We start from the raw sequence: 12,635 nt of genomic DNA, 5'->3' as shown, positions 1-12,635 counted from the left end.
CAATTATATATATTACATATATATGTAATAATAATATCTAATTCATGAAATATAAATGGGCAACCTTAAAATGTGGGCTTACTAGGGAAGCCACGCTGTACTGCAAACTCCCAAGGCACCAAAGTCAAGGTTCTCTGTCCCCTAGTTGCTCACAGTCCACCAAGTAACACCAATAAAGTGACTTCCTAGTTGAGGAAAACCAGAGAGAGGCCATAAAAAAAATCCTTTCCCTCTAGGAAATTTGGAGTAACTGTCTTTCCCCATCCTGCCCCGTTGTCCGTGGCCAAGACTTTGTCCGTTCGTCACCCACTTCTGAACACAGCAGCAGCCAGCCCTGGTCTGTGTGATGCCTCTTTGGGGACTCATTGTGGCCCTCAAAGGCCCTCGGGGAGTCGCAGCTCTGTGGAAGCACCCAGCATGGTCACCTGAGCTGAGTTTGGGGTCAGGGGTCCTGTCCCTGGCCGGCCACGGAAGAACCAACTTCCCCAGCCCGCCCGGCGAAGTCTGTTCTGTGAGCCCTGCCAACAGAGTCTATGTTCAGATCTGTGCCTGTCCCCCCCGGCGCAGGGTCCCACCCAGGTTTGCAGCCTTTTTTTTTTTTTTCCCTTAACTGTTCAAGAATATATCTTCTTTATTTTGCTGCATCCTTTAAATACGGTTTCTGCTGCACTCGAATTAGAGGAATAATTGTAGTGCTCTGTAGTTCCTTAGCCTGGTGTTTTATTTCAAGAGCTAAAACCCTAAACCTGGAACTTTCAGACCTGAGACTTCTGGCTCCTTTTTCCAAGAGAGCAGAGCGACTGCAGACAAACCACTCCTCCCTAGGTGGCCCTCAGTTTCCCCAGATGTTAGAGAGGAAGGATTATTTGGCTCCCTCTTGGGTGCGTCTTCATGGTTAACTAGTATCCATAAAAATAAGCCTTGGAGAGAGAGAAGCTGTATTTAGCAGCTTGTTTTCACTACTAATGACTTAAGAGGTTTATGGAGAAGACATTTATGGCCATAAGAGCAAAGCCAAGTTCCTCACCCTGGTTTGGCGTGTGTAGAATAAAGAGCAGTTCTCTTTCTTTGGTCCAGTTGGAACACGCCCTGAGATTGGGCTGGGACAGTGACGCAGCTTAACCAGGCCCAGGCGGCCTTTATCTTGGTTATTAAGCTACTCAGCACTGCCAGTCCCAGGGAAGCAAGAGCGCAGACAGACAGACAGAGACACTGGGGCACAGTGTAGCGTCAGGAGTAGGGAATGACCCACCCCAGGGACTGTCCAAAGAAATGCCAGGCAGCACTTTTATTGTGTTTCAGGCGATCCTTCTGATCAGAAAGAGGACATGATGGTTCTAAACTCACGATTTTTACAGAGAGGGCTCTGTCTGGGGGAATGTGTGAAACTCATAGACTTTTGCCTTTTATCTTCTCAGATGGAAATATTGCCAGTGAAGACAGTTCCCTCTCAGACGCCCTTGTGCTAGAGGACGGTAGGTTGTCCGTTTCCTGCTTCAGAACTCGGGCCCAGAGTAAACAGGCATTGGGCTGCGTGTCTCCGGGCACAGCTGGGTGGAAAGGCAAGAGCCAGGCCTGGGTGGCAGCCGGGTGCTCCGTGAGTCCCTCATCCCCGGCGCTCACGTGTGCGGTTGGGAGCAGGTGGGCGCAACGTCCACTCATGTCTGTTGGAACTGGAGTATCTTCGGTGGCCCCGAGGTAGTGGATAAGGTGACAGACCATGAACGGTGTTCTGGGTTGTGGTTGCCAACACCACATTTGTAACTAAACACCGCGTACAGCTGCCTTTTGATTTTTCATCATTTCTGGAGGAACGACATGGACTTTGGCTGGATCACAAGTCAAAGATGGAAACCTACTAGAAAAGCCCGGGGTTGGCAGGAAGCAAAGCAGCCCTCCACATCGTCCTGAGAAATAGTGAAGTTGGAAGAGATGATGTCCCTTTAGATTGCTAGTCAGGCCTTGGAACTATCTTGCTCTTTTCCATTGACCTCTGAAAGCCCAGCGGTTATCAGGATATTTTCTTGGGAAATTCTTAGAAAAACAGAACTGATCCGCCGTACCCCAGCCCGCGAGCTCACCTCCACCACATGTGGGGGAAGAAAGAATCCCAGACACGGGACCATCTTTGAGAATGTTCCTGTGGATTTAAACCAACCCTTGGCCAGGACTTAAATGATATGGAAATAGATTAAGTGGCACTTAATTTGTTTTGCCCTTGAGGGAAACCACCTGTGGGCAGTGCTAAGAAGCTGTTCACACAGAAAATATAAAACGATCTGCCCAGTGCAGAGTCGTGGTGATCACTGCGAGGCTGGTAATAGTGCGACTGATGGGGGGAGAGGCTGGCAGGTTATTTTCCCGGTGGTCTTGGCCTTGCTGTTAGTGATCAGGTCATAGTATTTTTATTGTCAGCATCGTTACACGGGCGGGGACGAGGCCAGGTTGCAGGGGAGCAGGGAGAAGCGTTTTGCATGTGGGAGATCCACCCCTGGTTCTGGCCTCTGGGCTGCAGTCTCTCCAGAAGAGGGAGCACGGACCATTTAGTGAGATTCCACGGTAAGAGAAGAGTTGGGGGACCTGCCTGTGGTGAGCTAATGTGGATGCCCCATGGGCGATTAGTCTCCAGACCCCCAGGCCCTCTGAGGGCATTACTGCCTCACCTGGACCCCCACTCCCACTGCAGGCTTGCCCCTTCTAGGGGCTCTTGCCTTTACTGATTTGAGGAGAGGGTACGTAATAGAGTCCCAGATCGCGGATGGAGAATTAGGCTATGATTAAGAACACTGGTGGGAGGTGGATGGAGCCAAGTGGAAGGTGGTTGGAGTTCCTGAGGTTTGCTTCTGTGGATTTTTTCCTTCACACTCCCCCCTCTGCCATCACAGTGAACCCTGAATTCTTCCTCCCCCCCTCTGCTCACCGCTGCTCCCTCACACCCCATCATTCTCCACGCTGGATATCTCCCTCTCCCTCACCCCTGCCTCATCCCTCTCCCTGCCTTGGCTGCTCTGAACCCTGCTAGCTGACCGGCTCTCAAACATGATTTTCATTCTGACACATTCATGCTTGCAAAGTTGCAAATTCCCATTCCTTAGTCAGAACCAAGGTCCCCTGTCAGCTGGGGCACCCGGGTCATCTCGCGGGGCACAGCAGGTCAGCTGCCCTGGCCCCTGACAGGAGCTCCCCACTGTCTCCCTCCTCCTCCTCACCAGCCACCGTCCCAGCTGGATGTGGCCCTGGGCTCTTCCCTTCCTCCTCTCTGCCCGTCCACTACTGACCCCCTCAGCACATCGGGTGCAAAGGATCGTGACTCCCCTGAGGGCAGGGAATAGTCTTCCATTTGGTTAGTATCTGTAGCCTGTCTCCTTCCAGAAGAACCTAAGGCAGGTCTGAGAGGGAAATCTCCAGGCACACATTAAAGGACCATAGCGATCTGAGGAAAGCAGAGAGGGGGAAACCCAGAGCCACCAAAAGATCATGACCCTCGACATACATACCTGTCATTTCTTCTAACAAGTATTTACTGAGCCGTCAGAGTACACATAATACACATCAAGTATTTATTGCTGGGTGCCATCACTCTAGGCACTGAGGTTGTAGGCGTGAACAAAAGAGAACCCCCACAGAGCTAAAACTTCTCCAGAGCAAAACAGACACTTAGGGTCTGCCGAGAAACAACTTGACGATATAATCAGGACGCCATCATTCGCGGTGGGTCTTTATGGAATTCGGGCTTCACTCTGTCTGTAGCTAACATGAAGTCAAACTCCTCTCCCTGCCCAGTGCTGCTTGAAATGTCAGTGTGATTTGTTCTGTTTGGACTGGTCTTGGCAAGTGGGGAAGCCTGGGGTGCTCTCACCCAGCGCACCCCGTCTGCGGGGCAGGGGAGGACGTGGGCGGGGGTGGCGGGTCTGTCTGGGTCGGCGGGAGGGACCCTTGCTCAGTTCGTCTCTCTCCATCTCTGCGCAGAAGACTCTCAGGTCACCAGCACACTGTCCCCCTTACAGTCTCCTCACAAGGGACTCCCTCCTCGGCCACCGTCACACAACAGGCCCCCCCCTCCCCAGTCCCTGGAGGGACTCCGGCAGATGCACTATCACCGCAACGACTATGACAAGTCCCCCATAAAACCCAAAATGTGGAGCGAGTCCTCTTTGGATGAGCCTTACGAGAAGGTCAAGAAACGCTCCTCCCACGGCCATTCCAGGTAAGCCGGGTCTGGGAGGCCACAGGGAAAAAAAAAGCAAAGGCTGTCCTAAACCGCATCCACCAGTCAGTCATCCCTCGGGCGATGGCCTCCCTCCCAGACGGCGGGTCCGCAGTGCTGTGCTCACAGCGCCCTCTGCTGCTGACCCTGTCGAGGTGCAGCTCCGTCCCCACAAGGAAACGTCTAGCCAGCATGTTCTCAAAGGGCTGAAAGGTGGTGCGATGACACGGGAGGTAACGAGGAAGTCTGGGGCGGTACTACTCTGCATGGCAAGTGAGATGCCACTCGTAGGAATCCCCAAAGTGGCTCAGAATCCAGCACCATCGTCCAACAGGATTCTGGAACTGGACAGCTGTGGTCTTAGCTGTATGTTATCAGCTTACTCAGCTGAGATTGCAGAGAGGGGTTATTGGAAGGCATTTTTGGTCCGTTTCTCTGTTTTTCTCATTTCCTTTAATTACGCCCTTTAAAGCTCCCAGTGGCTGTCCAGACAGGTAAATATTTGTCGGCTGGAAAACAGAAACTTGGTTGAGGGCAGGGACGACACAGAACAAGGCTGATGAGGGTGTTTGTCTCACACCACCATGGGGATCAGGGATGGGGACCCCCACCCACTTCTGGGGTGATGGCTGAGTACCACAATCGGAATCCGAGTGAGAGGTGGGGTGGTCCTGGGCCAGCTTTCCCGACACCAGAGCTGATGTCCGCAGCTAGGTGGCCCCCGGGAAGAGGACCAGTTGTGTCTTGGCAGTGACCAGCCTGGTGTCCTCTGGTTTGCAGCAGCCACAAGCGCTTTCCCAGCACGGGGAGCTGTGCCGAAGCCGGCGGGGGCAGCAGCTCCCTGCAGAACAGCCCCATCCGCAGTCTCCCCCACTGGAACTCGCAGTCCAGCATGCCGTCCACGCCGGACCTCCGGGTCCGGAGTCCCCACTATGTTCATTCCACGAGGTGAGTCTACCAGGCCTCGGGGCCACTTTCCTCCCTAGAGCAGATCTCCCTGGCCCCAAACTGGCCCAAAGAATGGTAAACTAGGGGCAGGCCCAAACCAGTGAGGGAGGTTCCTGTTAAAGCGAGGCAGGATGAAGAGCCGAGCAGGTGGCGGCCAGCCCATGTTAGCCACAGGACCTGTTCTTATCCCGGTTATGTTCAGTGGGCACCAGGAGTCGCCTGGAGAACCCCAAGCTTCTAGAGCCAGTGGGCATGGAGCTGCCCTTTTTTTTTCTTTTTTTTAAGATTTGTTTAAAATTTATTTGTTTAAGCAATATCTACCCCAACTGTGGGGCTTGAACTCAGAACCCTGAAAGGAAGAGCTGGCTGTGCTACAGAGTCCGCCAGGCCCCCATGGAGGGACATTTGCTGATCAATGTGGAGGCAGGCCAGGCTGGCCAGCTTAGAGGGAAGCATGTTGGACCCACACCAGCCTCGCACTGACGCGGGCAATCTTTATTCTGTAGTCTCCACGTAGCTTCCTGCTGATGTCTCTGTTTCTCCTGGACTTCTCAGTGCTGCAAGGTGTAAGTTCATTGTAGAGCAAAAAGGACAGGCAGAAGTGAAAACGTGAATCACACTTTCTTTTTCTGAAAAGAGGCAGAACCAAAGCCACCATTCCATTTTATCAAAGCCTGATTGCCCAGGACTGTGACACGAAGGATGGATTTATACAGGATAAGATTGAGCTGTCCAGGCAAGATTATCTCCTTCATCCTTTCATGCAACAAGTATTTATCAGGTGCCTTTATGTAGCAGGTATCCCTATAGGGGTTAGAGCACTGAAAAAACAGACCACACTCCAGCCCTCACTGGAGTGACATTTTAGCACTGGGGAGTCACAAGAAAGAAAAATATATGTCAAGTGGTGATAAGCACAAGGAAGAAAAGGGAACAGGGCAGGAGTCTGCGCAATGGAAAGAGAGTCTCTGTTAAGTGAAAGCATCAGGGGCAGGCAAGTTATCTTTAATAAGATGACATTTGAGCAGAGACCTGAATGGATGGGGTAGCAAGTTCTGAGGCCATCTCGGGGAAAGGCAAGGTCAAAGCCCCAGAGGCAGGCCTGCACTTGGCACATTCCCAGGAGGCCAGTTTGCCCAGAGCAGGTGATGGAGAGGGTGGGACCAGAGAGGAAACTGAGGACCGAGTCCCGGAGGGCCCCTTGCCGGGGACTTCAGGTTCTACCCTGAGTGACAGAACAGGAACTCACCTCTCCCTGGCCAGTGGGGCCACCCTGAGTCTCACACGTGTCCTAGCATTGGCCACCCCTGCAACAGAGGTGGGTGCTTAGAGTGTGGGCCCAAAAGAAGAGCGGGCACTGTAGACAAGGTAGTGGCAGGGTGAATGTTGGCACCAGGCATTCTGAAGTGCTCATGTGCCCACAGGCTTCCGTCGTAGTTTCAGGGGAACGGAAATCCATTTCTGTTGGTTTCATACTAGTATTTGGTTGAAGCCTGTGAAGAGCCTGCTGTGGGACTCTTGTTTGATCTACAAAAAGTGGGTGTTTCAGATGATTGAACATAATACTAGAAATAGGGATTCTCTTGGTTCTCTTTGTATCTATAGAAGCCCTTTCCACAATTAAAAAAAGAAAGAAAAAAGAAAACAGGCCAGGCTAGTGGCGTATTTTTTCAGAGGACGCCCTTCCGTGGGTGCTGGCTCCTGTCCCAGGCCCCCCGGGGACTCAGGCATCACAGGCGAGGCCGGGCTGGCTTCCAGGGATCTGCTGTCTCCTCCGGCCCCTGCGTTCACCTGTCGATGGCAGGGAGAGCCCTGACTCCCAGGGCGGCCCTGCTTCTCCTCTGTCTGCTAGATGGCAGCTCCGGGCTGGGCGTTCTGCCCTTTCCCAGGTCCGAGGATGGCAGAGCCCGCTCTCCGCTCTCTGTCCCCCTCCCTCGGGCCCCCCCACCCACCCAGGCGCCGTCTCCTCGCAGGTCGGTGGACCTCAGCCCCACGCGGCTGCACAGCCTCGCCCTGCACTTTAGGCACCGGAGCTCCAGCTTGGAGTCCCAGGGCAAGCTCCTGGGCTCGGAGAATGACACGGGGAGCCCCGACTTCTACACCCCACGGACTCGTAGCAGCAACGGCTCCGACCCCATGGACGACTGCTCCTCCTGCACCAGCCACTCGAGCTCGGAGCACTACTACCCGGCGCAGATGAACGCCAACTACTCCACGCTGGCCGAGGACTCGCCGTCCAAGGCGCGCGCGCGGCAGCGGCAGCGACAGCGGGCGGCGGGCGCACTGGGCGCGGCGAACTCGGGCAGCATGCCCAACCTGGCGGCGCGCGGCGGCGGCGCGCACGGCGTCTACCTGCACAGCCAGAGCCAGCCGAGCTCGCAGTACCGCATCAAGGAGTACCCGCTGTACATCGAGGGCAGCGCCACGCCCGTGGTGGTGCGCAGCCTGGAGAGCGACCAGGAGGGCCACTACAGCGTCAAGGCGCAGTTCAAGACCTCCAACTCGTACACGGCGGGCGGCCTCTTCAGGGAGAGCTGGCGCGGCGGCGACGAGGGCGATGCGGGCCGCCTGACGCCGTCGCGCTCGCAGATCCTGCGGACTCCGTCGCTGGGCCGCGAGGGCGCTCACGACAAGGGCGCAGGTCGCGCCGCCGTGTCGGACGAGCTGCGCCAGTGGTACCAGCGCTCCACTGCCTCGCACAAGGAGCACAGCCGCCTGTCGCACACCAGCTCCACGTCCTCGGACAGCGGCTCCCAGTACAGCACCTCCTCCCAGAGCACCTTCGTGGCGCACAGCAGGGTCACCAGGATGCCCCAGATGTGCAAGGCCACGTCAGGTGAGGTGGGGGGGGGGCGGGACACGACCTGGCACATGCGTCCTCGTGCGGGGTGGGGGTGGGTGGAGCCAGCGGCTTGTTTGCAGGGCTTCTGGTTTGCTCAGAGTATCCTGAGTTCTAGAAACCTTGGCGTCAGACCCATGAGACTGGAGGCCTTCAGGGGGAGCCTCCCTCCTTCACACTCGCGATGACAGCCGGGGTTTTGCAGGGGCCATAGATCTCGGGGAACATGGGGGCAGTGCTGGGCTAACTGGCCACCACTTGGGCTTCCGAGGTGGGGGTGCAAACTGTCCCTCCAGCCACTTCCTGTAGGGACAGCCAGAGAAGCTCTGTGCAGAAGGGTCTCAGGCTTTATCCAGTACAAGGTGCACCTTCACCCTGGTTGAAGAGACACTAGTTAGAGACCCGAGGGGTCCCTTCCAGACGGATGCTGGTGCTGGGCTTTGGTGCCAGGGCCCTGGGATTCGGGGGTGTCCCCTGGGTGGGGCTGAGGACAGCTGTGGGCTCCAGTGCCGGAGCTCAGCCCCAGCTGCTCTGGAGATTCCCCTCTCCGTGATGTTAGGAACGTGACCGGAGGAGTTTTTGTAGTATCAAGATGATACTACATCTTGAAAACTTACCTAACCTGATTAAGAGTTACTTTCTATTCTTGTACTAAGTACTGGGCAGGGCCAGAGTGAACACCATCACGGCTGGCTTCAGAGGCTACTTTCTCTTCCCAGCTCCTGCCTGGGAAACAACAGTGTGACAGTGGCCATCAGTGCTCAGCAGTGAGGGGCAGGGCTCTCAGCACACACACAGGGCAGGGAGGTGGGGGCATGGCCAGGAGGCTCTGCTCAGACTGACCATAGGGAAAGAAAAGGGAGGAGGTTGAGACATAGTAAAATGATTTTAAAAAATGGAAGAATAAAATGAGAGTGAGTAGTCAACAGAAGGAACTCCAAGTCAGGATCTGGCTTGTGACGGGCATTAGATGAGGGTAATCGGGGGAAAGACAGAAAAGGGGGTTCACCTTTGGGGAACAGGAAGGGATTCTTGGGACCTGGAATGAGTGGGACAAAGAGGAGGGACGGGCCACCAGCCTGGGTGCACCAGGGCTCACAGCTCCTGCCTTCTGTCCCCGTTGACTCATTCATCAAGTTCCCGAGATGAGAATAGAGTGATTCAGGCAGCCATGAGAGAACCATGGTCCTCGCCCCTCTCCACGTTCCTCCTTCATCTGTTATGGAAGCCCGGCGAAATGTGCCTTGGACTCTCCAGGTGGATTTTGGGAAGGAACAAATGAATGCATTACATGTTACCATTTAAAGAGCACGAGCCTCTGGAATGGCCTTAGCAGCTGCCAGCTGACGGGAACAGTGGTTTCTGTTCTGTCAAAACGGTAGCGCTTGCCTGGTAGATTGGCTTCCTGGACAGAGATTCGGTAGCTCTCCAGGAGCGTATGGTAGGTGACAATTCAAAGCAGCGTCTCTGAGGGTTACTGATGAGAAAGATTCCGTTCCCAGGAAGGCAGAGGATGCGTTCCAGGAGGATTTACTTTACATGAATTTTTCTAGCTAGAAAAATGCCACCCGTGTCCATACACTAGTAGTCAAATTTGGATGAGCTTTCCTATAGAGGCCCTGCGCCCTTGGACGTGTCCTCAAGTGGTCAGTTATAGGCCTGAAACAAGGAGCAAGTGCTGGCCATCTTTCTGGAAGTTCTCTGTTCATAGCACTGTTTTAACAATGGGGCCACATCTGAGGATGCCCGGAGGCCTCTCTCCCTGGTGTCCAGAGAGACGGGCTCTTCCTGGGGCTTCAGATTCCCTGCCACAGTGGGGGCTGTCGCCATTCCTGTGGCCACTTCCCAGTGCGGAGCTGGGGCCTAGGAGCCCCAGGTCAGCTGGACCTGGAATGGAGCCACATGCTTTGAGGATGAAAATGGAACTGGCCAAACGTGGGGGGCAGGGTCAGCATCTCCCCACTGTGACCCTTCTACAAGGTCATATCTGGGTTTTCTGGAAGGAAGTTCACCGGAGTTGTGTGTGAGCCCTGTCTCTTCTGGGTCCCCTCTCTGCAGCTGCCTTACCTCAAAGCCAGAGAAGCTCAACACCGTCGAGTGAAATTGGAGCGACGCCCCCAAGCAGTCCCCACCACATCCTGACCTGGCAGACTGGGTGAGTCCCCCTTTCAGACTTTCCAGACTCCTCTTCCAGGCTCTAGAATGATCCTCAGCTTGTTAGTGAGGAAGGATGTAGTAACAAGTACAAGATCCTAGTGACCGAAGGGTTTGTCAGCAAACACGTGGTGAGGGTATGTTCCTGGGAAACCTCTTCCTTCCCGAAGAAGCTGCGAGAATGCTGTTCCCTCTGACCTGGCTCCTTTCCATGGCTGTTCCTTTAGACAGGCTAGGGGTCTCAGCTCCCTCTTGACACTGGTCCCAGGAACATGGAGAAGGTCGGTGCCCGAAGGTAGACTGCGCTTCTTGGTCACAGCCTTTGTATTTGTGTTCAAATGGTCTCAGGTGGACTTGCAGGGCCTGGCAAGAGGCAGAGGATCTGAGCATCAGGCACTGGGCCCTGTGCAGGCTCTACTCGCTCCCCAGGGTGTTCCATCCAGGAACCAGGATGCTTCTGAGGGAAAGGGGCAGGAGGCTCAGAGCCCGTCTCCATCCTGGCCGGCTGCTTGTTTGTAACAAACACCGGGCACTGGGGACAGGCACCCTGAGAACCGTAAGGCAAGGTCCACCCAGATGAAGCAGCATTCCGTTCCTTCTCGGGCTCCAGCGTGGGCAGAGCGCCTCTGACCTCGCAGACAGTTAGAGCTCGCGACTCCCGAAGCTCCGAGGACGCACGGAAGCTGCTGTCCTCGAGGTCCCTGCCGCCTCTGTTGTTCCTCAGATGTCGCCTCGACCTGGCTGTCACGTCCTGTCGGTGATCGTGGGGTGAAGAAGCGAGGGATCCCTTGTCTGGCTTTAGTCAGGCCCCCGTTTGTTGGAGCGTCCGGGGGAAGGGTTGGCAGCTGTGCGGGAGCAGGATCAGGGGGACCGTGACCGGCTCCACGGCCGGCATTTCTGGCTCCTGTGCTTGGCAGATGTTGTTTCCTTTCCTGTTCACTTATCTGTGGTGGTTTTAAGGCCTGGCTCTCTGGGGCCTTAGTGTTTGACGGAAGGGAAGGTGAGCTAATGCTTATTGAGTGCTTGCTGCGTACTCAAAGGCCAGGAGCTTTTTCTAAGGTGGAGGCGTTTGTATGTCCCTAACTGCGGCCTCACGGGGGCGACACGCAGATCTCTGGGTTTGACAGAGGAGGGTCAGAGAAAAGCCGTTCCCTGCCCGGAGTCACACGGCCGAATGATGCTGTGTGTGTTCCCTGACCTCCGGGGTCTTGTCTTTTTCTGCCAGGCCGGTGGTTCTTACAGTGTTGTCCCCAGACCAGTAGCCTGAGCATCTGTGGCCTGGGATCTTGTGAGAAAGGCAGATTCTGGGGCCCACCCATGACTACGAAATTAGAAACTCAGGCGTGGGACCGGGCAGTTGTGTTTGAACAAGGTTCTGAGGCTTGCTTGAGATTGCCCGGCCCTGAGCTGTGCCCCCTGCCGCCTCCCGCTCCGTCTGCCGTGGGAGAACCCGCAGTCCCAACTGCAGGGAACTTGCAACTGCTCCCATGTCTCGGTGTACCTTTGGGGCCACAGCTCTGTCCTTGTCCCAGATCATTATGACCCTCCCTTGCATGCCAGCCGCACGCCAGCTCCGTCTTGTGGGGTCAGGCAGCTGCTGCAAGGCCTCGGGCCCCAGAGTTGCACCCAGAGAAACTCCAAGAATGTTAGGTCTGCTCTCAAGATGGCACCTCCCGGGGCCAAACCCTTCCACCCAAGTAAGAACTTCAGGTTTTAGCCTGTTTGGCTCCTCCATGTTTTCTGGATCATGCCCGGTCTGCCGTGATCGGAATGTGACTGACTGACAGCCGGCCGGAAGTGGGTGAACACAACCCCAAAGGCCTACGTGGCTTGTGCTGGTCTTGATACCTGGGTGTCACCGCAGAGAGCTGGTTGAGGCCTCAGGACCAACCAGAAACCCACTGGAAACAATCTGGGTCCTTGAAGTGAACCTTTATCATGTGGAGGTGAATGATCATTAACAACCAGTCACGACTCCCCGCGCTGTGATCAGAAAATGGGAAAAGGGTAAAAAGTGCCAAAGCCTGCCTTCCTCACGGAACTGAGGAGGTCTCGGACTCACTCCAGGGGCCTGAAAGCTCTGCATGCTGGGGTTGTCTGTCACTAACACTGGGTGTGGAGTCAGCCGATCTCGCCAACGTATTAATAAGCTACTAATCATGTCTGTGTCAGTTCCTCTCTTTAACATGACCTCTCTTCTCTTCCTTCTTCTGCTTTCCTTTGTTCAGAGAAGCAACAGAAAACTCACCCATTATGGATGGGTCTGAGTCTCCAACTCACCAAAGCACTGATGAATAGAGGTACCGTAAGGGAATGTTTGGTTCTCCTAGCCCTCCCCCCTTTGCTGCTCATGAGTTTGTGGTCTCACATGTGCTGCATGTGTCCCCCCTGCCCATACCGTAATTTCCAGAAGGAAACTTGTGAATGGTGTGGAAGCTGTTATTGTTATGTCTTATTTCTGGACACCCATGGAGCTCTGTGTATATG

The 12,635-nt window shown here is 55.0% G+C and overlaps 1 protein-coding gene across 15 annotated transcripts in view; it reads left to right on the top strand.

The window, feature by feature from the left end:
- Nucleotides 1-12,635, top strand: part of FRMD4A (FERM domain containing 4A) — a 604,393-nt gene that overhangs the window by 578,269 nt on the left and 13,489 nt on the right. For 10 of the 15 annotated variants that reach the window (XM_082739512.1, XM_082739513.1, XM_082739515.1 and 7 more), the window contains 5 exons: nucleotides 1,419-1,475; nucleotides 3,970-4,207; nucleotides 4,988-5,155; nucleotides 7,129-7,991; nucleotides 10,053-10,149. In XM_082739512.1, coding sequence (XP_082595638.1) covers nucleotides 1,419-1,475; nucleotides 3,970-4,207; nucleotides 4,988-5,155; nucleotides 7,129-7,991; nucleotides 10,053-10,149 — 1,423 coding nt within the window. Of the gene's footprint in view, nucleotides 1-1,418; nucleotides 1,476-3,969; nucleotides 4,208-4,987; nucleotides 5,156-7,128; nucleotides 7,992-10,052; nucleotides 10,150-12,376; nucleotides 12,449-12,635 lie in introns of all 15 variants that reach the window. The other 5 variants (XM_082739506.1, XM_082739510.1, XM_082739514.1 and 2 more) reach the window with 1 other exon arrangement.

This window comes from Mustela nivalis (assembly GCF_964662115.1).
Source record: "Mustela nivalis genome assembly, chromosome: 7".
Taxonomy (NCBI): domain Eukaryota; kingdom Metazoa; phylum Chordata; class Mammalia; order Carnivora; family Mustelidae; genus Mustela; species Mustela nivalis.
This window is presented reverse-complemented; position numbering and strand designations above follow the sequence as displayed.